The 21,435-nt window shown below is 39.2% G+C and overlaps 3 protein-coding genes across 3 annotated transcripts; 1 reads left to right on the plus strand and 2 right to left on the minus strand.

The window, feature by feature from the left end:
- Positions 1-874: 874 nt before the first annotated feature.
- chrdl2 (chordin-like 2) lies at positions 875-6,550 on the minus strand. The gene is made up of 11 exons (XM_071898233.2): positions 6,461-6,550; positions 5,882-5,994; positions 5,584-5,677; positions 5,319-5,464; positions 3,575-3,668; positions 2,726-2,787; positions 2,235-2,403; positions 1,877-2,065; positions 1,602-1,775; positions 1,406-1,498; positions 875-1,189 (listed from the first exon to the last, which is right to left on the minus strand). The coding sequence occupies exons 1-11, from the start codon at positions 6,525-6,527 to the stop codon at positions 1,068-1,070; spliced, it is 1,323 nt and encodes a 440-aa protein (XP_071754334.2). The 5' UTR covers positions 6,528-6,550; the 3' UTR covers positions 875-1,067.
- A 1,450-nt stretch (positions 6,551-8,000) lies between these two features.
- Positions 8,001-13,270, minus strand: spag7 (sperm associated antigen 7). The gene is made up of 7 exons (XM_071898204.2): positions 13,186-13,270; positions 11,896-11,963; positions 11,534-11,622; positions 11,220-11,304; positions 10,982-11,071; positions 10,129-10,285; positions 8,001-9,564 (listed from the first exon to the last, which is right to left on the minus strand). The coding sequence occupies exons 1-7, from the start codon at positions 13,268-13,270 to the stop codon at positions 9,449-9,451; spliced, it is 690 nt and encodes a 229-aa protein (XP_071754305.1). The 3' UTR covers positions 8,001-9,448.
- Positions 13,271-16,912: 3,642 nt separating this feature from the next.
- defbl2 (defensin, beta-like 2) lies at positions 16,913-17,681 on the plus strand. Its single transcript, XM_071898226.1, has 3 exons — positions 16,913-16,991; positions 17,347-17,458; positions 17,660-17,681. The coding sequence occupies exons 1-3, from the start codon at positions 16,934-16,936 to the stop codon at positions 17,679-17,681; spliced, it is 192 nt and encodes a 63-aa protein (XP_071754327.1). The 5' UTR covers positions 16,913-16,933.
- Positions 17,682-21,435: the final 3,754 nt, after the last annotated feature.

A 21,435-nucleotide genomic window follows, 5' to 3' on the forward strand; every position in this document is an offset into this window, starting at 1 on the left:
TGTACTTGTTTTAATTTGGTGCTATACTCATAATACATTGTGTAAGGGTGAGAATTTTTTTACATAGGTAATTTTGGAAATACTGACCTAATATTTCCTCAGTCAATCAATAGATTTTGGATGGTGATGATCTAAACAAGTCCTAGCTGCAGGTTAGCCAGAGACCTTATTCACACAGCGGCCATTTTGAACAAGGAAAAGGGAAAGTCGACCCAGAAGATTGGCATATAGCCTAGGCTATATAAAAGTAGCATTACTTAAACACATCAGTGAGGACAAAATACAGATAAATGTAACAGTTTCCAAATTAGCTAGCAATCTTGAGAACAACCACAATGACTTTTTGAATTTGACAGGGAAGTTAGTTAGCTTACTAGCTAGTTAGTAAGCTACTAGCTAGCTACCTAGGCTAGACTCTGGTAGCTAGTGATAATGGACTAAATATATTAAAATGTAAACATATCCCTCTGATTTCTTGAATTCCATTAGTTTCAAATATGTTTTTCAGTGGGGAATCTGTGAAATGATAAATGTTTGTATGATGTATCTTGGTACACAACAAGAGAACAGAGCTGGGCAGTAGAGTTTCCCACCCTGAGTATTCAAGATGGCCACCATGTGAATAAGGTCAATTAAAGTCACTGAGTCCACTGCATGTTTCAAACACATTTTCAAAACCATTGATGTCCAAGACAGTTAACACAGCCTGTTTGGCCTTGGTCTATGTATTTAGCATGAGCATGACCTTGTAACGTATTTATTTATGTGCTGCTTAAACGTGAGGCACGATGATGGATTCAGTAAAATTAAGGTCGGTGAATTAAGGCGAGGCTGAAAATAAATGAAAAAAAGTGATCTTTCCATGGGTTTGTGCTACCAACAACAATATTATGAATAAGCAATTCTACTTACATGACAGGAATGATTCAGGACATCAAAATGCAACACTGACACAAAAGCTCTTCCTATAAATATTGCTCTGTTTTCTGCTTAATGGAATATGTATGTCAACCATGTACGTGTTTGTAATATTGATATAAAGATTGTCAAGTGAGGAATAAAAAACATTAGGGTGAACACAGGCCTTCCATCTGCTTGGGGTTTAAGAAATTCACTATCTCCCGTATGCCATCTTCACAAACTGTGGTCTGAGGATTTTCTCCCTCTTCTTTAAATTTTCTCCAAGTCTCTGTAAAATGAGCAAAGGTTTAATTAGCATCAAAGAGCAAGATGCAAAAAAACCATATGATCCTTAAATGAATGTGACACCAAAATCAAAATAACCATATCAAAATAATTCAGGAGCAGTTTACCACAAGTTACTGATTATTTGTAATATCTGAAAATAAAATGCATTATAACTACGTTTTATTATAAATGAAGAAAACACTGAAACAAAACAAACCTTCATCAACTGTTGTAAGTAATGTGTAATTTTCTGGATGATCCATAATATCTTTTCTTTGAACGTCCCCGATTTCCATCAGCTGTAATACACCTGCAGACATGAAGAACTCAGATGAGGGTTTGTGTGGCGGGACAGCGATACTGAAATCGAGAACTGAAAATGTCTGATTGCCATGCCTTAATAGTTACAGTACCTTCTGCGGTGTTCCATACTTGCACTTCAACCTCAGCAGTGCTTTGTCTTTCAACAGCGATTATCCTGACAGTGTCGGGTGTGTCAACTTTCATCGATGACTCTACTTTGTACACCAAGAGGTTATTTTTAAATCCAAGATAACACTGGGTCTGGTTGCTTTCAGCTTTAATCTCTAGAGGCAAGAAACAGAAACGAGTTGTGTGGACGATGTTTATATCCAACCAGCAACATGTCAGTTTTAACGGTTTATTATGTTATGAACTGTTTGGCTACCTGGACAGGTCTTGCAGCACTTCCCCGCTGGCTTCATGGGATGCTGGCATGGGAACTGGCTGGGACATGTGATGCGTTTGCAGTCCTGGAGGCCATCGGTACAGGTGCACAAGATGCATTCAAGGACCTTCCCCAAAACCGGATGCCACATATCTCCATGAGAGTACGTCTTGCCGTTGTATAAACACGCTGAGAGAAATGAGAAACATCTGAGTGTTGTGCTACATATGGAAACAATTATAAAGTTGTAAGGAATATGTTCACAAAGTCAAAGACCTATAAAAGGATCCTTCGGTAGCAGTGGACCTTACAAACGGCTAACCCTTCCCCTCCCAGGGCTATTTTGAGAGAGTCTCACCTCTCTGGTGTTTCCTCTGCAGCAGGATCTTCACGGTGGTCTCTGCGGCCCCTTTGAGGTTGAGTTTGCTGAGGCTGAGACCCCGGGGAATACTCCTGATTCTGGGAGTAGTGGCACGGTCGGACCGCGCCCTCAGCTGCTCTCCGGCACACTGGTCCACGGAGTGTCTCTTGTGTAATCACAGACACAATAAAACAGTTTATCTTCTTTACCTTCAACTCATTGCACCCTGATTTTCCCCTTAAATTTCCCCTTAAAGGATAAGGCTGGTGTTTTTTAATGCATTGCTTACCGTCAACGAATCCTATGGAAATAATAAAATCAACAATGCGTTTGCTCTACTCCCGTTACTTTCTGACTTCTCACGTACCGTTTTTAGCCGTCAACCCGGAAGTCATTGGCTCCAATTGTAAGATAAAAACCTTGAAATACAGCTCACAAAAAAATCGCTAACTGTTACCACAATTATTGACAAATCTGGAAGGACATACAACGCCTCGGTTCAGCTGTTGGTTTCCATCCTCAGCTGATGACGACCCACTGGTGCCATGATCTGATAGTGAAAAAGACCCAAAACAAGTATGAGGCTTATGTCCCTTGCATTGGAAATATATGACAGCTTGAGTGTATTTACATTTTAAATTCCTGAAATATTATCATTCCAGGTAGAACATACTGTAGGCTAAAGTCATTTTCTCAGCTTGTACACAGTTTGACTACAGCAAAATGTAGAGGAAAACAAAGCCAGCCCAGCCCATTAAGGGACAAAAGGGATTAATTAGGCTTTAATTGGACACAAAGGGGTCCTAGACTATTAAATTAATATTAAAAAAAAAAAAAATTACAAGGCTAGCATAAGAGAATAATGATCCATTAAATATTCCATATAATTTAACTTGAAAAATTCTGTAAAAGTTCTGTATATGGTTAAGCATAATTTTCAATATGTTGAAAAAAATAATGGATCAGTTGACTATAAGTTCTGTCGGATGCATCATTTAAATGATTCCATGTCATTGAACTATTTGCAAATGCAACAGTTGAGTGTCCTTTACACAATACATTTCAGCGATTGTAGGCTTTGTCTCATGTAAGAACAAGTTACTGCTAACATTCACAGCCTAAGTTCTGCCAAACAACTTCAGTCTTATTAGCTTGTCACCCTTGGGCAGAGAGAAGGCTACATTAAGAAAATAATTCACTTCTGACATATTTGGCAAGTTACAGTGATGAACGGCTTTTGTGGTTAAACATTAGGCCTTTTTGAGTGGTTTGTGAGTATGAGGTATTCAGATTTTGCTTAAAAATCTATGAGGTGTAGGAAAAGGAAGTTTGATCACCTTTGCACACCAAACAGCAGGTATCTGGAACTGAGATGGCCGAGGAACAGGTGAGCGGTTGGCATGTTTTCAAAGCACAGAAGATGTTTCCATTCTGAAAGAGAGACAGGTAGGGAAAATGAGATCATATTTAAATGGTTTCTCTGGTTTCCAATCGGTGTTCCTCGGGGCCTCCAGGGGCCTCAGTCAGGTACAGCGAAAGTACTTTCAGGTTTCAGTGTTCAGTCAGACGTCTCTAGTCCTGTTTAGACATTTATATCAGGTCGAAAGAATAAGTCCAGACAACATACCCAACAATCACCGTGTCTTTTGATATCTTAGATGTTTGAGACATATCAGCAAAAACATCATGAAACATCTCAAGGCATGTCTGGACACTATTTTGAAAAACCACAAATCCACAAAAAATCATAATCTCACTAGTTCCTCTGATATTAAGGACATATAGGCCATTTTAACATGTCTTTCAAAGAGTAGTCTTTTGAACAGGGATCATCAACTGTAGGTAAATGTGAATTAAACTGATAAGTTGACTGATAAATTGAGAATTCATAAGCTCCTGGGATACGTTTTATGTAACCAACCAAATGTCTACCACAGCGACTGAATGAATGAATGCATGAATAAACAAACAAACAAGCAAGTAACTTACTAATTAAGCAAGTAACTTACTAATTAAACAGACAGACACACAGATACTGGCCTATTGCATAAGAGCTTCTAACTCAAGGTTGGCTTGTCCAATCAAGTAATCAAGTATGACATCTAATAATTTCTGAACACATTTTTTTTAATGATGTTACATGTTTCAGATGAGTTCAGTAGTATTGTAGAGTTTTGACTATTAAATGTGTTGGTCACCAAAAAAGAAACTCTGGCAGAGTGCAAAGTGTTCTCAAGGGAAAGCATCACACACACACACACACACACACACACACACACACTCATATATATCTATAGGCTTATTGTACATGTGGCATTTAGGTGGCGCTAGAAGCTCCAAATATATCTAGGGGTAATTATACAATAAACAGTTTTGTTCAGAATATAAAAATATGCAAGTATGCCAATTTTTAGGTCTCTAAACATTTCATTAACTGTACATCTGTTGTAATAAATTAATTTTGGCTAGAAAATACAGCGACGTCTTTTAGTCCCCTTTCATGTAAATTTTTAATGCAAACAAAACTTATGAGAAATTCATGACATATTGAGTAATGAAACATTTCTATTGCAAATAAACAGGCGAGGGGGGCACAAAGATCTTTTTGACCCTGTTATGAATATGTTAAGATATTTCTGATTATTTTGCTGCTAACAACATCTCAGATTACTATTAACCCTTTATGAACCTGAGGACCGAGGCCTGAAATCACTATCATTTTGATTATTTTATTTCTTGATGTATTTGCCTGTTATATTATTTTTTTATTTCAAAGCCATGTTTTTAATCTGGCAGCTGGCAGTTTTATTGTTTATCTTATTGGCTTTCATTTATTATTGTTATTGTCTATTAAACACATTGTAACTCTGTTCTGAAAGGTGTCATATGAATAAATTGCATTGATATTATTGAGTCTTTTCGAGGTATTTTGAAGACATTCATCTCAAGTTATAAAGCCTCAAAACACCTTCACTGATATGTCTTAAACTGCCATATTGGCTATGAAACTCTTTCCCCAGATCAATAACAATATTGTATCATTTAAAAAAAACACAGAGTAGTAAATTAGAGGTGACTTACAGAGCATGTGCACATAACACACTGATTGGTCTGTCTGGATGGGAAGAGGTCATGCTTAGTGAAGGTTTCCCCTGGCTGGTAAATACTTCCATTATACCTGCAGGATTTCACTGAAGCTCTCAGACCTGCAGGGATCCTGGGCTCATCTGAGGAGGGGGAAACCACACAGGGAAAGATGACCGAAAGCCACAACGAGGCCAAGGGTCAAGTTTCTCTCCAGAACTGATAAAGAAAGGAGTAACTAAAAGGAAGACGTGTAGCCTACCTGTGCATCGTGGACAACACTGCTGAGGGTCAGTGACCGGGTTTTCACACGGTGCGGCCGGACACCTGATTGTGTTACATTTCACATGGCCTGTCTGAGAGAAAGCAACAATACACTGTTTACAAGCATGGGCTACCTTTAAATCCCACCCACTATGACTGCCTGCGACGGTCTAATGTCAACTCCAAGTGCTTCTTCACACACTGCCGAGCCATGTTAAGAGTTAATATCCCTGTAGTGTAAATATTATAATGCATTTCTTTCTGAAGTGATGGTTGGTAAAATGAGTAACGGGTACCTCGGTGCAGACGCAGCGCATGCAGAACATAAAGCCGAAGGGCTCCAGATAGGGATGCCAGCTGTCTCCCGGGCTGTAGGTCTTGTCTTTGAAAGTACACAACACCCCGGCCGCTGGGTGTCAAAAAAAAAATGAGAGGGATGAGCTATTGAGAAACGCATATGGCGCAGATGAACCGCAAGGCAAAGCAAAAGGCATTTCCATATGAACTAGTGTGGAAATGATTAAAACTGATTTGTCCTCGCGATAAAAACCAACTCCCAGAAATGCGAGCCAGAGAAAACAAGGGAAACTGCAAAAGTCACAGTTGCTCACTGTAGCCAACAAACACCAAGATAAGTAAAAAGTCATGAAACAACTTTTGATGACTTCTGTCACAGCGCACTTTAGCAGCACCAGAAAACACCCAGGTTTTGTTTACAGCGATACAAGGTTATTAAACTGTAACATGAGTTCAGTTCTGGTTGAATGCAGAACAACACATCCCATGAGATTATGGTCTTTTCAGACTTTTCCTTATTTTTTTAAGCCCTACACGTCTGATCAGGACAGAATAAGCATCAGCAGTGTCTGTCTTACCTTGACGGGCTTTTAGCTCTGCATCTGCAAACCAAATGATGAAAATGAACAAAAATATGGACTTCATTTTCTACATATGCATGAGTTGTGTCCTCAACGCGAAATAAATATGTGCTTCTGCAGGACAGAAACTGCAGGACAGTGTGAAAGACGGATAAAAAAAAATCAAGCATTTATTCTTGGTTCATCCATGGCGCCTCCTACTGGAAAGATGAGGTCACATCAGCTCAAAACTATATGGGATGACAGCAGAGTGACCGCATCGCCCTAAAATAGATTAAATAGGGAGTTACCAAAGTTGTGAAAATCAAGGACCCGCAAATATATGCACATTAGACCTCAATCTGATATGACTTTGTCTCAAGTCCCCGTCTGAGAGGACTTTTGTTGTTAGATATGATTTATTACAGAAGTGCAAAGCTGTCTATGGGTGATATATAGGTGATAACCACAGTGAGTGCAGTAAAAATCAAAATAGTCATTCTTATACATTCTTTCATTGTACTAACCTCTACTGAGTGAAATTACAGTGAAATCAAACTACTCCTCAATTTGCCGGGGACCCCTGGAACCCCCTCAGGGACCTCCTGATAGTCCCCGGACCCCATTTTGGGAACCAATGGATTAAATGTTCTTTAGACTACACAATACTCAGCCCCCTCCCAGATCCAAGTGGTGGGAGTGTGCAAGTGTTTTGCTTTGCTTTGACTTACGGTGATGATGTGGGCAAACAGACTAAGTCAGATCCTACAGGTCGTTTTTGCAATAGACATTTCATGGATAAATTACATTATAGTCTAGAGAGGACATTTTATTTGATATAGGCCCCGTTAATAGAAAGACAACCCTGTTCATGCCCTAAGGAAACATCACTATAATAATCCAATAAGATATTACAGGGACCTATAATGTGTCTTTGCTATTCAATACTGAGTTTAAATAGTGACCCTATCACACCTAATGGTTTATGTTTATTTACTATGCATGGTATCACTATAATATTCCTACGTATTTTGCTGTGATACCTATGGAATTCTACTGAAAATCAGACTATTACAGAGTTAATATGTTTGTTTTTCATAAAAAACTCAGGTCAGACATTGTGATTTGGCGTAGAAAGTCTTTGTAACCTAAAGGTCCCGTAATAGAGATGAATAGAAGTGAGACACAGTGGCGCACCAATGAAATAAGCGGGTCGGTACACATAAGGCTAATGTCAGTATCTTTTCCAATGGCGATAAAGGAACTATAGTAACCCTACAATACATTTTAGTAGGATACTATACAAGTATCACAGCAAAATTGTAAGCCATGTTTCAGGAATATTAGTGATACCACAGAAGAGAAAAAAATACAACAAAAGTATGATGTATTTATATTTGCTATAGTGACTTTTCATTAGGGGTTCAGTGCTTTTGGGACATTACAGCAATTAAATAAATTTGATTTTAATACTGCATTTGACTTTTCCTCTGTGGATTGCTGCTTCAACTAAAACGGACAGATTAGGTTATAAATGTAGGCAACCCAGAACCCAAGGCTTGATACACTTCTCCATTTATTAATACACGTGTGCATGGAGGATAAAACAGTGCACCCATGTCAAAAAAATAGACATCAAGATGCCAACAAACTGTTGCTTTTAGACAGCACAAACAGAAGACATGGAATAAAAACAACATGACACAGTCCATCAACCAGTCTGATACTTGTGCACCCTACTATGATACCTATTATAGGCCATTAGCATGGCTTTGTAATACAGCATTTACTCAGAGTAACAGATTAAGTCATAGTCAGTGCAGTTGTGCAAGAACAAAAAAAAAAAATCACAGGCTTAATCACAGATTCTTAAAATTTACAAAATAGCGTTTTCTAAAATGGCATCCCTCTTACGGTGGATGAAATGGCTTCATGCTTGCAAGTTTACCTCAAAGTTCTCAAACAGGTTATTTAGACAGTTAGACAATCTAGTCAATAGATGGCGCTCAAGTTTCCCTTTTAAAAACTGCACTGGCTAAGTTTTGGGTCACCATCACTCGCCTAAACTAAAGCTCAGCTTGGGCCTGGAAGTTTTCAGCCCAGCCTGATCCAAACCTGAAACATTTCTTTCCAAACTCCACACGAGCCAAAGGGCGTAGCTTTTTATCAGCCTGAGCCTGACCAATACACTAATTAGGATTACCAATCTTTTTCAACAATAGAAGGGTTACTCATGCACTTCGGCTTCATAGATGATACATCAAAAAATTAAAATGTCCTAAAAAAATGTCCTCTAAAAACTTTGTGTGAAGATACAAGGTGACTTTAAGTAAGTGAACCTCCAAAAGACTTACATTTTTATCAATAAACACCGTTCTAAAAATGTGTTTTTCTCCTCATAAATGGTCCAATCATACGCGTGAGAAGCACGGCATTGGATAGAGCTTCACGGGCAAATTTAAAACAATCATGTAATCTACTTCCTGGATGGGACACACTTGAGCATCATCCACTGAACGAGATTTCAGGACGCTTTAAGCAGCCTCACTTGTCTCCCCCACCATTGGGACAGCAGGTAAAACGACCGCAGAAACAGCGGATTCCAGGTAAAGGAGGAGAAGAAGAGACGGCGGAGAAGAGGAGGAGCGATTTTTGGACTTTTGGAACCTAAGTCTTCAACTCCCAATTAACACCCAATTGATAGAATAGTTACACGAGATGTTCCCTTCTCCTATTCCAAAATTTGGAGAAAAAAAACCCAAAACGAAACAAAGCACAGTCTAGGTCAGCGAAGAGTTTACATACAAGATTCAACACCAGTTATATAAGTTATACTTCTTTTAAAAGTCTTAAGTATAGGATATTGCAGTGTAGCATTGTAGCGTTAGACTGTGCAACTGATTTTCTGATGGTATTCTTGTATGCTTACATAGACAGACAGACACACACACACACACACACACACGCACACACACACAACAATAGAGAGAAAGTGATGGGAGGGACTCAGGAATTGCTGGCGCTCGCCCCCGTGTCGTCCTCTCGCTTCTGCCGCTTCTTGGCTCTGATTGCGTTCATGGCTTCCTCTATGGAGCGGGTGTCCCTCTTGTTGGCCACAGGCACTGGGAGGGGAAAACGACAGAAGAACGAGCAAATAAAGAGAAGACAAGAGGAAAAATGAATATTGTGTGTAGGGATGGGACGATATGCTAATCTCACGACAAGATTCGATACGTGACATGGGGTTCACGATTCGATATACAACCACGATACGATGTAATAAATAAAAGTTCATGACAACAAAGTCTGACTGTGCAGAATTCTGTTTATTTCTGAGACACAAATCCTTCTGGCGATGGCACTGGCTTGCCAGAATGTAAACAACAATGTAAAAATGTCATTACAAAGTGCAGATATATAATAATATAATAATAAATAATAATAAAGATAATAAAGATAATAAATAATATATATAAGAATAATTTGGATGGAGAGGTTGTGAAATTGTGATGGGCGAGCCGTCTCATTTGTGATTACTACAGCAGAATAAAATGGAGCTAATGTCACAATTTGTTTTTCTGTCCCACGATACGTATTGTCACATTTTTGTATTGCGATATATTGAATATATTTCGATATATCGTCCCATCCGTAATTGTGAGTGGGTGCGATTCAGTGTCACTCACCACAGCCGTAGGCCCGGTTGGCCTCTAGTGTGTGTGCGGCGTCCTTTGCGGCCGAGGTGCCAATCAGGTGACTGTACTTGTCTCGGTAGTTGGAGCTGGGAGACGCTTCCGACTTCTCCGACTGGCTGGCCGCTGCTTCTTCCAACGCAGCCTGTTCCTGAGAGAGAGAGAGAAAGAGACACTAATACACTGCTATATATCATTCCAGCAGTTATTTTGTGATGGAGTGTTGTAATTTACTTTTTTGGTGTACCCACTTTCCCTCACCCTGCCTCGTCTACTCCTAGTTCAGTTAGTGATTTTCTACATTTCGCAGAGTCATTTCTGCCAGTCCACAGAGAACGAGCATGAACTTGTTGCTGTGGGATGTAGGTGTAGGTGGAGAGAGCAAAGCGACAGCAATTACAGCGATAGCAGAGTGGGACTTTTTCCGGTCGAGAAAAAGCTCCCATCAGTGGAGAAATTGGTATCTCTGACACTTTATATGATGGATTTCTCCCTGTATGATTGCTGAACATCGGTGCAAAATGGTGAGTCTATAAAGAAGCCATTTTTGTGAGTGACTGACATCAAAATCTGATGGTAATTGTTGGTGTTTTAGCTGAACATGTTTCTGCTATCGAACTCCAATGCAGCTGCGCTGGAACAAAATGAATCCATGAATGTAAGGTACATCACCAACAGCTGTTTTTAACAGGGTTTTAGGATGGATTTTTTTTCCTTTAATTATCACTGTCACCTAGCCACACCTCAAACCCTCAGCTTGTACAACAAAATGTGATGATGGGGTGCGAGGGCTGAGCAATACTTCTAAGTACTTAGTTGTCTTATACAGTGGAGTATCCAGTCTTACTCTCAGTCTGCGCCGCTGCTCCGCCAGCTGTGGATCCCACTCCTCTCCTTTGCGATAGGCTTCCAGCTCCTCATCCGATGGAGCGAACTCCTGCCACAGTACACAATGAAAACAATATTCACATTCAGTTGAATATAGACTAAATTACAACACTAAAATACAACAATAAGATGGCATTTAAATGTTTACTGATGCGTCAGCGAGCGTGTGACAGTGAATTAAAACGAAGCATTCAGACCTTCTTGAAAAGCATGACGTAACGGCTCTCCTCGTCCTCCCCGAAAGAAAAAGAAGTCAGACCAGCCACTTCTGCAACATCATGCCTTTATAAGATAAGAAGCAAGGGAATATGAAAGGTCATGTTAGTATGTGTCAAAAGTCAAATATTTTACTGATACAGTACCAAACAGGAATTTCCTCTTGGTATATAGTTGTTTAGGCACTGCATTGGTGACAAGAACACTACTGTGATTCTTGCACCACCCCTGTTGGACGTGACACTGGTACCTTCACCCATCCACCATCACTTTATTACACACTGACAGTACTTACAATATACTCCTTTCAATCTTCCCCATAGGATTGTATTTTCGTTTCTGTTGCGCACTGTCTTGGATGAAATCTGACACCTCTTTCTCCATCTAAACAAGAGAAATCTGAGTAGGTTTGCATGTGATGTAAACAAACACTGGCCCAGAGAGGCCAAAACTAAATTCACCATATACAACAAGTGACACTAAATGACATTTAATATAAAAACTATCTTGGTAAAATTGAAAAGACATTAACAATCTTATACTCTATGATAACAAAAAAAATTGAACATTGTAGTATTTTTCAGGGCTTTTTTGTTAAAAAAAAAATACATAATTTTGTGAGTTTTGAGATTAAATACTGTATTTGAAAAGTCTTACCTTCTTCCTGAACTCTGCTTTCTTTCTCTTCTCATCTTCCTGCATCTTCTTGAGCCTTGCCGCTTGCTCTGAAAGGACAGAAGTCATATTTTATGTCAAATAGTGTGTAATATTCACATTATAAACATAGAACATTTAGTCTACATTCTTAAAGACTAAACTCAAAAAGCAAGCTAGTCAAAGATAAATCCCCTATAATGCCCCAAACACACATTTCCCATTCATTCGTGGCTGGAGGAAAAACTCAAATCCTGTTACATGTAACCTGTGCCAAACAGCCCAATATCATCTGATGTTTTGTTAGTTGGCAAACTCAGAACAATTCATAGAACGGATTTGGCCATGTTTTATAATAGCCATGTTGTGGCTTCCTCTTCACAAAAGAGCAGACTTGTGGAGCAGCAACTGAATAGCAGCTACAGTGTCCAAACAACTGGGATCTCAGAACAGAGAGGAAATGTCATTATGTTTCCCATGCTCTAATGGAGCCATATACTGCAGCCATATTAGTGGGTACAGTTTTAATTAGATATAACTGGAAAAGTAGCTGATACAGTGTTCATATATCTGATATTTTCAAATTGAGCTTAATAACTGATAATGGATTGCACTATATGTGTAAACACCACCGGGGTTTATAGCAGCTGGAAATATCTTAATATTTATTTACTACAAATTAGCTAACAAGAAAGTACTTCCTAGTTGTTTCATGTCTGACTCACTGAAAAGCCCCTGGACTGAGTTGATAATCCCATGCAGGATAATGATGAGTGACAGTCCTGAATAGTTATGCATGTGATCTTTGTTGTAGATGTATTAGCCGAAGAGGAAAGGTAACACTGATCAAGAAAACACATTAAGGGTTTAAAGACACAATGTGCATTCAGAATATTCAGAATTATTCTCTCTCTCTCTCTCTCTAGATCTATAGTAAGCAGGCCACAGCTGATAAAACGATACTGACTGCCACAGAGTCATTTTAACAGGTCTGTGCTGCTGCAACACTAGTCTCCTATTTGTGTTTGATTCATCTGGTCCAGGCTCTATAATCTAGGCCTGCTGTAGTCTGCAGGACAAATTGAGTTGATAAAGTAAAGCACCATGTTCCTTTAAGGCGGCACGAGCTTGGGCGCAGTGCTTGAATGAGAGCTGAACTGGCCAATGAGAGCCCCAGAAATGTTCTCTTCGTCTGCCCTTTCAAATATTTCTAATTCCAGTATCACACACATTTCGCTAGTTTCAAATTAATGCTAAAGGAGTCGTTGTTTAGGCGATGCGTAAGGTTTATACCTCGAGCCTTTCGTCGGCTTTCCTGGTCGCCGACTGTTGGAGGTTTCTCCATCGAGTTTAAGATTGAACCTAGGAGGTCCGCCATCTTGGAATGATAGAGCAGACCGTCGTGTGTTGTTGTACACGGGCTCCTGCAGGACGATGTGCGCAAGCGCATATTAGTAGGCGACCGAAACATTTTCTTCGCTGTTGTTAAAAACCAACGTGAAAGGTTTATACCGCCACCTTCTGTGGCGGAATGGGTAGTACAGGCATGGGGTTAAATATATTTCCAAAATGAATTTCATTCACATAATCTGAATTCTATCCTATAAACCTCTTTCTTACTTGAGAAAGAGACCTAAACGGGGCGTTGATCTCCCATTAGTGTATCATCAGCAACCCTTTCAAATCCCCAGATGTTTCCCTATAACGAATTAGGATACATGTTCAATATTTTCACCACTCACTACCACATATTGACCCAAAACTGATTTTCCAATTAAACGCATAATAGTCTAGAATTAAGACCAGTGTTTTCCCCCCTGCCAACAGACTGTTGTATTCAGAGAATATATATATATATATATATATTACCTATAATATATATATATATACATATATATATATATATATACATATATATGCCTTTACCTATTGTGTACTATTCCCATATCCACAACTTCAATTTAGAAACAATATGTATGTTTCTAACATTAAACAATTCAGATTGTAGGCTATAGTGAATAAAGTCTGGAACTGATAAAGCTGAATCTGAAAAAAAACACTTCTCATAAGTTGAACTTTTTTGTAATATAAAACAGCAATTAATTCAGCAAAGAGAACTTTATTAATCTACAGCATATTCTTAGTTCAACCAAAGTCTTTCCCCTTAAATTTAGAATAACCCCAGCATTCATTTAACAACATTGTGAGGATTTGTTCTTCCCTTCACTGTTTCAGTCAAACGCAATACACTGATGAAAGATTAGTGTGCCATATAGGCCTCTACATGAAGATTGCCTATAGGAGTTGTCTTCATGTTTATCTATTATTATCTTAAAGCTTTGTTGTGAATCCCATTCAGTCTTTGTAAAGAAGTTTAGACTGTTGCTCCATACACACTTAATACATGATCAAGAGTTGATCTTATCAATGCTCAATATAAAGAGTCTGCAATAAGCTTCCATTAAATATAATGCAGTGTGAATTCAAGTGGAAACTATGATCTCTTATTGATTTTACCTATTAAATCTACTTTAATCAGTGTAGATGAAGAGGAGGAGACAGGTTAAAGAGGAGTTTTCAAGCCTTAAAGCTGCACTAGACAACTCCACACAGTGGTAGCTCCATATGGCAGCGAGAGGTAACGGTTTGAAAAATTTGAACTTCAGTAACCACAAATCACATGGTCGCTCACTGCTGCTGTTTAGGAGACAATTTGTATTTCACTCTCAAGTTTTGATTCGTCACTTCCTGTGCATATGAAGTGTCCATATCCGACACAAAAATTTTATTTGGGCAAATACAGTGAATCTACAGGGTCTCAGTCAGCGTGGATGGGATGGGACACTGTATTGTTGCCCCACTTTGTGGTTTAGGCTGATAAGAAAGGTGTATTTCCACATAAAAATGTTGTAGCTTTAAGTCAACTGAGATGTGGATTGTGTGTGTGTGTGTGTGTGTGTGTGTGTGTGTGTGTCATGGGCAAGAAGACAAAAGATTTTAAGTCCTCCTTCATTGCCTCATTCAAATGTATAAACCCCTCTGAAAATATGATGATGTCTGATTATCTCCACCCGTCATAATTCCATAAAATTGAGGTTCAAGTGCGTAGCAAGGCAGGAGAAGTGCATGCAGCTGTTTCATCTGAGTCCCTTTTTACTCCTTCTCCCAAAACAATGATTTGGCTTGCAAGGAATACTAGAAAATTGTCCAATTTTGGGTGAGGTCGCTGGAGGAGAACAGTAAGTGCTTTTAAAATGGAGCATGGTCACAACTGCCTTGTGCTCTGCTTTGAGCGTGTCGAGAACTGAAACGCTGCTCGGCTTATTATACTCAGCAGTTTCCTGTGTTAATCAAGAATGATTCACCAACCAAAGGACATTCAGCCAATGGCAGACCAGAGGTTGAAAATAAACCATTAATGAAGAAGGCTGAAGGAGGCTGACACACATTTTAGACAGGCTTCATGTAGTCAACTGACAATCCAGTACAACATTGGTGCCAAATGCCTCAAAAAACGTGTAACTTGTCATAAGTTGACATGTTAGGGTATAGATGATGATCCACTTTTTTCATCAAAAGACAATAAACTGTGGTTGTATTGGAGTAAGGAATGACAGCAACGGATAGGGCTGGAAAAAACACTGGCTGGTCTGATTAATCATGGCTCCTGTTGTTTCATGCTGATGAAACGATGACTACAGTATGGGAAAAAACACAAGTACAAATGAAACTGAAATGAAAACAGTCTTGCCTATCAAGGAACAAGTTTAGGCAAGGCTTCATGTTTGTTCCTTATTATGAGGGACTGAATAGATAAGGAGGACAATGTCTTCTTTTTGGGTATGAAATCGTAATAATGATTTCTGATTTATGTTTGCCACTCACAGCCCATTTCAGATTTATATCTTTGTTTGAATTAACCACAATGTTAATGAGTGTGTGTTTACTACAGTTCAGTGTGTTTTGCTTGTTGTGTATGTGAGAGGACATCAGTGGAATTAAGTCTCTTTTTGTTTGTTTTACTTTGCACCCACAAATGTTATGTAAAGTGGTTTCATCTGTGCTTGTGTTCTTGTTTTGACTTGTATGAACTGCTTGTATTTTAGTTTTCAAATGAATCTAACCAATTCCATTAGAGAGAGAGAGAGAGAGAGAGAGAGAGAGCGAGAGAGAGACAGACAGACAGACAGACAGACAGACAGACAGACCATAAATAAGCAAACAAACAAATACCTGTCTCACCATTAGCACTAGGGGGCACACTAGACACGTAGATGTGTGCGTGTCCATGACTGGTAATGTTATTGTTTGGTTAACAATCGTCCCTGCGTCATCGGAGCAGTGTGTGTTGTGCAGTTTGATTGTAGTTTGACAGCATCAGCAACTATCACATGAACTACTGCCATATTCAGACGTGGGCAGAGCGCCGGACGCAGAGAGAGGGCAGCACTGACAACACAGCAGGAAAGCCAGATCATTGTACTGCTTCACTGTGACTAAACCAAACAGATTAGTTAGTATTTCACCTGTAATTGTAAAGTCAACTTGGGGGGACTCATTCAGTCCTTTTATGGTCAAACATTACTCTTCTTTTGACTCACTTTGCCACTGCCCAGCGATAGGGGTTTATGTAAGTACAATACATGTGACTTTTGTAAGGCACTGAAAGAGCCTCCCTTTCATATTTGGATTTCTGTGTTATTATAACAGTGGCTTTACGGTAGCTCTAATCCTAGTAGCAGTAAAATCACAGGACATGTTAAACAATAAAGTCTTGTTTTGCCCGTACAGCACAATCAGCTACAGCATCGTTCCTTCTAAAGAGTCTAAAAAGCAATCTAAGGTTCCCAAGAAGCTGCGGCTGTTGTGCCAAACAGAGCGAGCTGACGGCACTGACTTTCAGACTCCCATCGTTCAGAGACACTTTGTTATTGTGATTTGGACAGAGCACGCCGGACTCCTCCCCCGTGGATGAAATGCTGTATAAATGCAGCATCAGCCCTGGCGACAGCACTGTGTGAGAACTTATTGGTACCAAAACATGAAGGGATTGAGCTTGGTTGTCCTTGTGCTTCTCCTGATGCTCTCAGTTGGGGAGGGTAAGCAATGGATACACCCATTTTCTTACTGTGTGTGGTATCATGGTATCGCGTGTGATCGAACTTCACTATACTGATGGGCCTGTTTGTGTGGCTTTGAGGCATAAAACCAAATTATTAAAATCATCAGTTGACAGTTTTCTCATGCCTCAAGTAATTTTAATTTTAACTTCTTCAAAAGTTGTTGCAACAAAGTGGGAAAGGCATATTCAAGATTGATTGCATAGTAGCCTTTAGATTCAAGTCAATCTATCGATTACACATTAAAACACTCAATGGAAAGGTGATCAGCACATGTAGGTAACAATGTAAACAATCCTGCATATGAATATAATTCTTGTATTATTATCTACAGGCAATGACCCAGAGATGCAATACTGGACCTGTGGGTATAGAGGACTCTGCAGACGGTTCTGCTATGCTCAGGAGTACATTGTCGGTCACCATGGTTGCCCACGAAGATACAGGTAGGCCTATTAAGATAATAAATTAGAACTGTTTATAGCACTGGTGATATTTGCACTTGTGTTGCTAGGAGGGCATGAGAGTGGAAAAGATACAGCCAGTGACGTAAGCCAACAGTATATGAGTTCTCTTGAAATGATAAACATTCTAACTATGGTAAAGAATATTATTACCAACCTAATTTGCATTGTGTTCATTTTCAGGTGCTGTGCTGTGCGGTTTTAGCAATTACCAATCATCTAATGATGCCTGCAAGATGTCACAGCATGAGGGCTGATATGCCTCTCTGTGCTGGAACTGAATGGATGAAGTATATCGCTTGACTATAATAAGCTGGGATCCTTGGACTTGCGAACTGAGTATTCTTCTGGATAAACCATATGGACAATCGTATGCTGAATCAACACTTACACAGCCTCTTGGATTTCTGACCTGCTGTGGAGTCTGAAAATGAGTGACTTTCTGCAGTTAGACCTGGCTCATTTACAGATATGAAATATTAGATGGATTTGCCACTGTTGTTCATAGATCCATTAATGTTGCTTAAAACACTGTGTGACTGATCCTGTAGCGCACATTTAATAACTTTTAATAATCGAGCCTTTGTCAAGGTGTTAATTCTGCTCTCTGAAATAAATTGCTGCCAATAAATGCATGAAAATAAGTCTGTTCATTCACTGATGTTTGGTTTGTAGCTATTCTATTCTATTCTACTTCTGAAAAACATCTATTGTGTTGGCACTTCAGCTTGCAGCCTGTTACTCACTTGGGTTGACCTTCTGGAAATAATAGCATGCAAAGCAGTCTGAGTTTAGTGCAGCATGCTTTTGCTCAGCACTGCGCTGATAGGAGACAATGATGGTCAAGTGACTGACCCAAATAGCTGTGATGGAATGGAGCTTTTGTGAATGAAGTGTTATGTCTCTTGTTTGTGTTTATGTTATCTCACCGCTCGTTCTATGTCTGGCCAACACTGTTTGGCACGGTCAAACCGCGTCATAATCACGATTACAAAGCAAATCTATTGTCACTTCGTCGGCTTATTGCTGATAGTCTTTGATGGTTTCACTATCAAAGATCAAATGTCTTTATCTGTGAACTTTGGCTTTATGGTTGCTCTTTTTCACTATGCTTTATAACTGTATAGGCTGTCAGAAACATAATTATACACCCCAGTTTAGTGCAATAACAACAGAAATATTTAACGAGTCAGAATAAATTATAAAACATCCACACAAATAGATGTAAAATGCCACATTCTGCTAACCAACTACATTATGCAAACATTTTCTCGTTCAATTGGTTACTTAATGATGCAGTAATGTTAGCTTGTCATGAAATGGCAGCCAGCCAGGATCTGAAGATGGCTGATGACTGGCCCGGGGCAGTAGGTGTTAGAGGCATGGATGCTGTCTGTAAACACGGGCCACTGCATTGTGTGCTGCATTGTCGTCTGGGTTGAATCTTTGTACTATTCAGACAGCGCAGCGTGACAGACCCACAATGGAGTAAACCCCCACAAATCTGTTTACATGAGGCTTTCTATCTTCGCAGTTATATCACAGCAAAGCAGACAGAGCTCATAGCAGCAGCTTAAAACAGAAAGGAAAATAGCAGGGGATACATTTCTGAACTTTAACATAGCAAACACTCAGGCCACTGTAAAAAAAATCATGATTTAAAGATGCTCTCACTTTTTAAGCTGAAGAGAAATGAGTTGTGATTACATATTCTAATGCTAGCAAAAATACTGTGACTTTCAGCATTGCAGTAGCCCAAATAATATGCTTTTTAGCCTGTTTAGGATTCCTCTGGTTCCTCAATTAAAGCTGACTGGTGCGCGACTCATCAAAAGAAATGGCGAGTTAAATAATGAATGATATGAATAAAAAGCGCCTCACAGCTGCTTTAGACTGTACAGCCGACACTTCATTTTAACAATTTAAAATAATCATCATGATCATCATTTAAAATAATGATGTATTGAAAATCCCTCACAGGGTCACCTCGAAATAAAAAAAAAAAGATGAATGTGAATACGGTTTTAGCAAAGTTGTTGTTAATCTCATGAATACTAGACACAAAGTTAATTTGTTTATGTCAATAACCCTTAAAACAGATCATTGAAAAATACATATAGTAGAAAAACATCAAAGATGGCAGAAGACAGTGTCACTGACTTGTCTCCATTATGGTCCCAATTCTGGTTTGCCTACAGAGTTTACCTACAAAAGACACTGAAATCACAAGTATCAATAACTGACATCATATCAACAAAGTTATATAAACCTATCACAAAGGAAAACTTTCAAGTAGCCATTGAATGACATTTACTGAAACTGGTCATCTGATTTTAACAGATGACTGAGGCCTGAAATTTGAGTCCTGGAACTGACTTCGGCCCTATTACACCAAGATCAGAGACCAAACACTTCTCAGACTAGTTTGGGACACCTACACTGCCAAAGGAAGACAGGGTAACTAAAATACTTCCCATTAATCCGCTGATTGCACAGGCAGCGAGATGAGTCTGCCTAAAAGCAGCCATTTCACAGAAAAAGCTGTTGAGAAGCAGTGCTAAGCCTATACAGTATCATTTTTAACACTGCATGTATCCAGGCACCTGAATAAAACAAAATGCTCTCTCCCTCCCTCACTAGATGGCAGTGTGCACCTTTAAACCTTACAACCTGGCCAAAAAAGCCAACAGAAGAACAATTGTCTCACTGCTGCTGACCTGATTGAAGACACCCACATGACTAAATCTGATCCAGTATGAGCGTCTGCAGCTTCCACTTCCTCATCTTGATAAAAAAATCTCTGAAGCAAGAAATTCCAGCATAGTCAAAATGAGATATGAAGCTGGATGCCAGAAGTTTCAGATAGACCCTGTCCTGAAATGTTGCTTTTCTAAGGACTTTCTGGCGAGGAGCATGAACAAGGGTTTTACATAGAAGCTGACCATCAGCACTTTAACCTCACAGTCACTGCCATTTCAGAATATAGAGCCAAAACATGAACTATGTGTTACTGATCAGATATGCATGGAGCTCACTGTATCTCTCTTAGCCTAATGGTAAAGAATAAAATGAAAGTTGATGGTTTCAACTTGAAACTTGAGTGACCAGTCAAATTGTGTCTAACCATCTTTGCATAACTTCTCACCCCCTCCACTGTGTGTGTGTGTGCCTGGATTTGAAGTCCAGAAATTCATGCCACTATTTTGATTGACATTACATATTGGTAGGACATTCTGTATTATAATTTGTCTTGTTTCTTATCTGTCTTATCTATGTATCTATCTATTTACCAACCAACCAACCATTGGACAGTAGGTCTGTACTTTTATTAGGAGAAATAGGCTACATGAAATGTGCCTATTTTTTCTTTTCCCTGTGTCAGCTGCAGTGAAAGTCTGTATACAGCAGCTTCAAGCTCCTGGTGGCACCAATCAGCCTTGACCTACTGCTTCTAGCTGAAGGTACGGGATTCACCCTTGACTCACCGCTTCATGTAGAGTGAAATGAATAGCTCAATAAAAACACTGTTATGGGTGTTTGACCTTTGCTTGCTAGTCGTTACCTATCAGAAGAGCTTTCATACACAGTGGTAGATGCACTGAACTTGGCAGCAATGCTACCAGCCTCTCTTCAGGCCTTTTACAAAACTTATTTTAACATTTTAGGTGAAACATAGAGCAGCAAAATCTGTAAGAGCTGGCATGACTAATATGACGACAGCCTCACACTAATACAAAATAGAACTTTATAATTGCTTCACTATCAATACAAAAATAAATGATTTGCATGGGAATCTATGAGCTAAGGACAAGTGTGTCCTATCTCTGTCTCTATGTGTGTATCTATGGAGACACAAAACACCATTATTTTGAGCCCAATTTCCATTGAGCATTTACAATTTGGTTCAATTAACCTGAGTATATATATGCAAATAATGAACCACTGAAACAGGAACCACT

The sequence above is a fragment of the Centroberyx gerrardi genome, chromosome 11 (assembly GCF_048128805.1).
Source record: "Centroberyx gerrardi isolate f3 chromosome 11, fCenGer3.hap1.cur.20231027, whole genome shotgun sequence".
Taxonomy (NCBI): Eukaryota; Metazoa; Chordata; class Actinopteri; order Beryciformes; family Berycidae; genus Centroberyx; species Centroberyx gerrardi.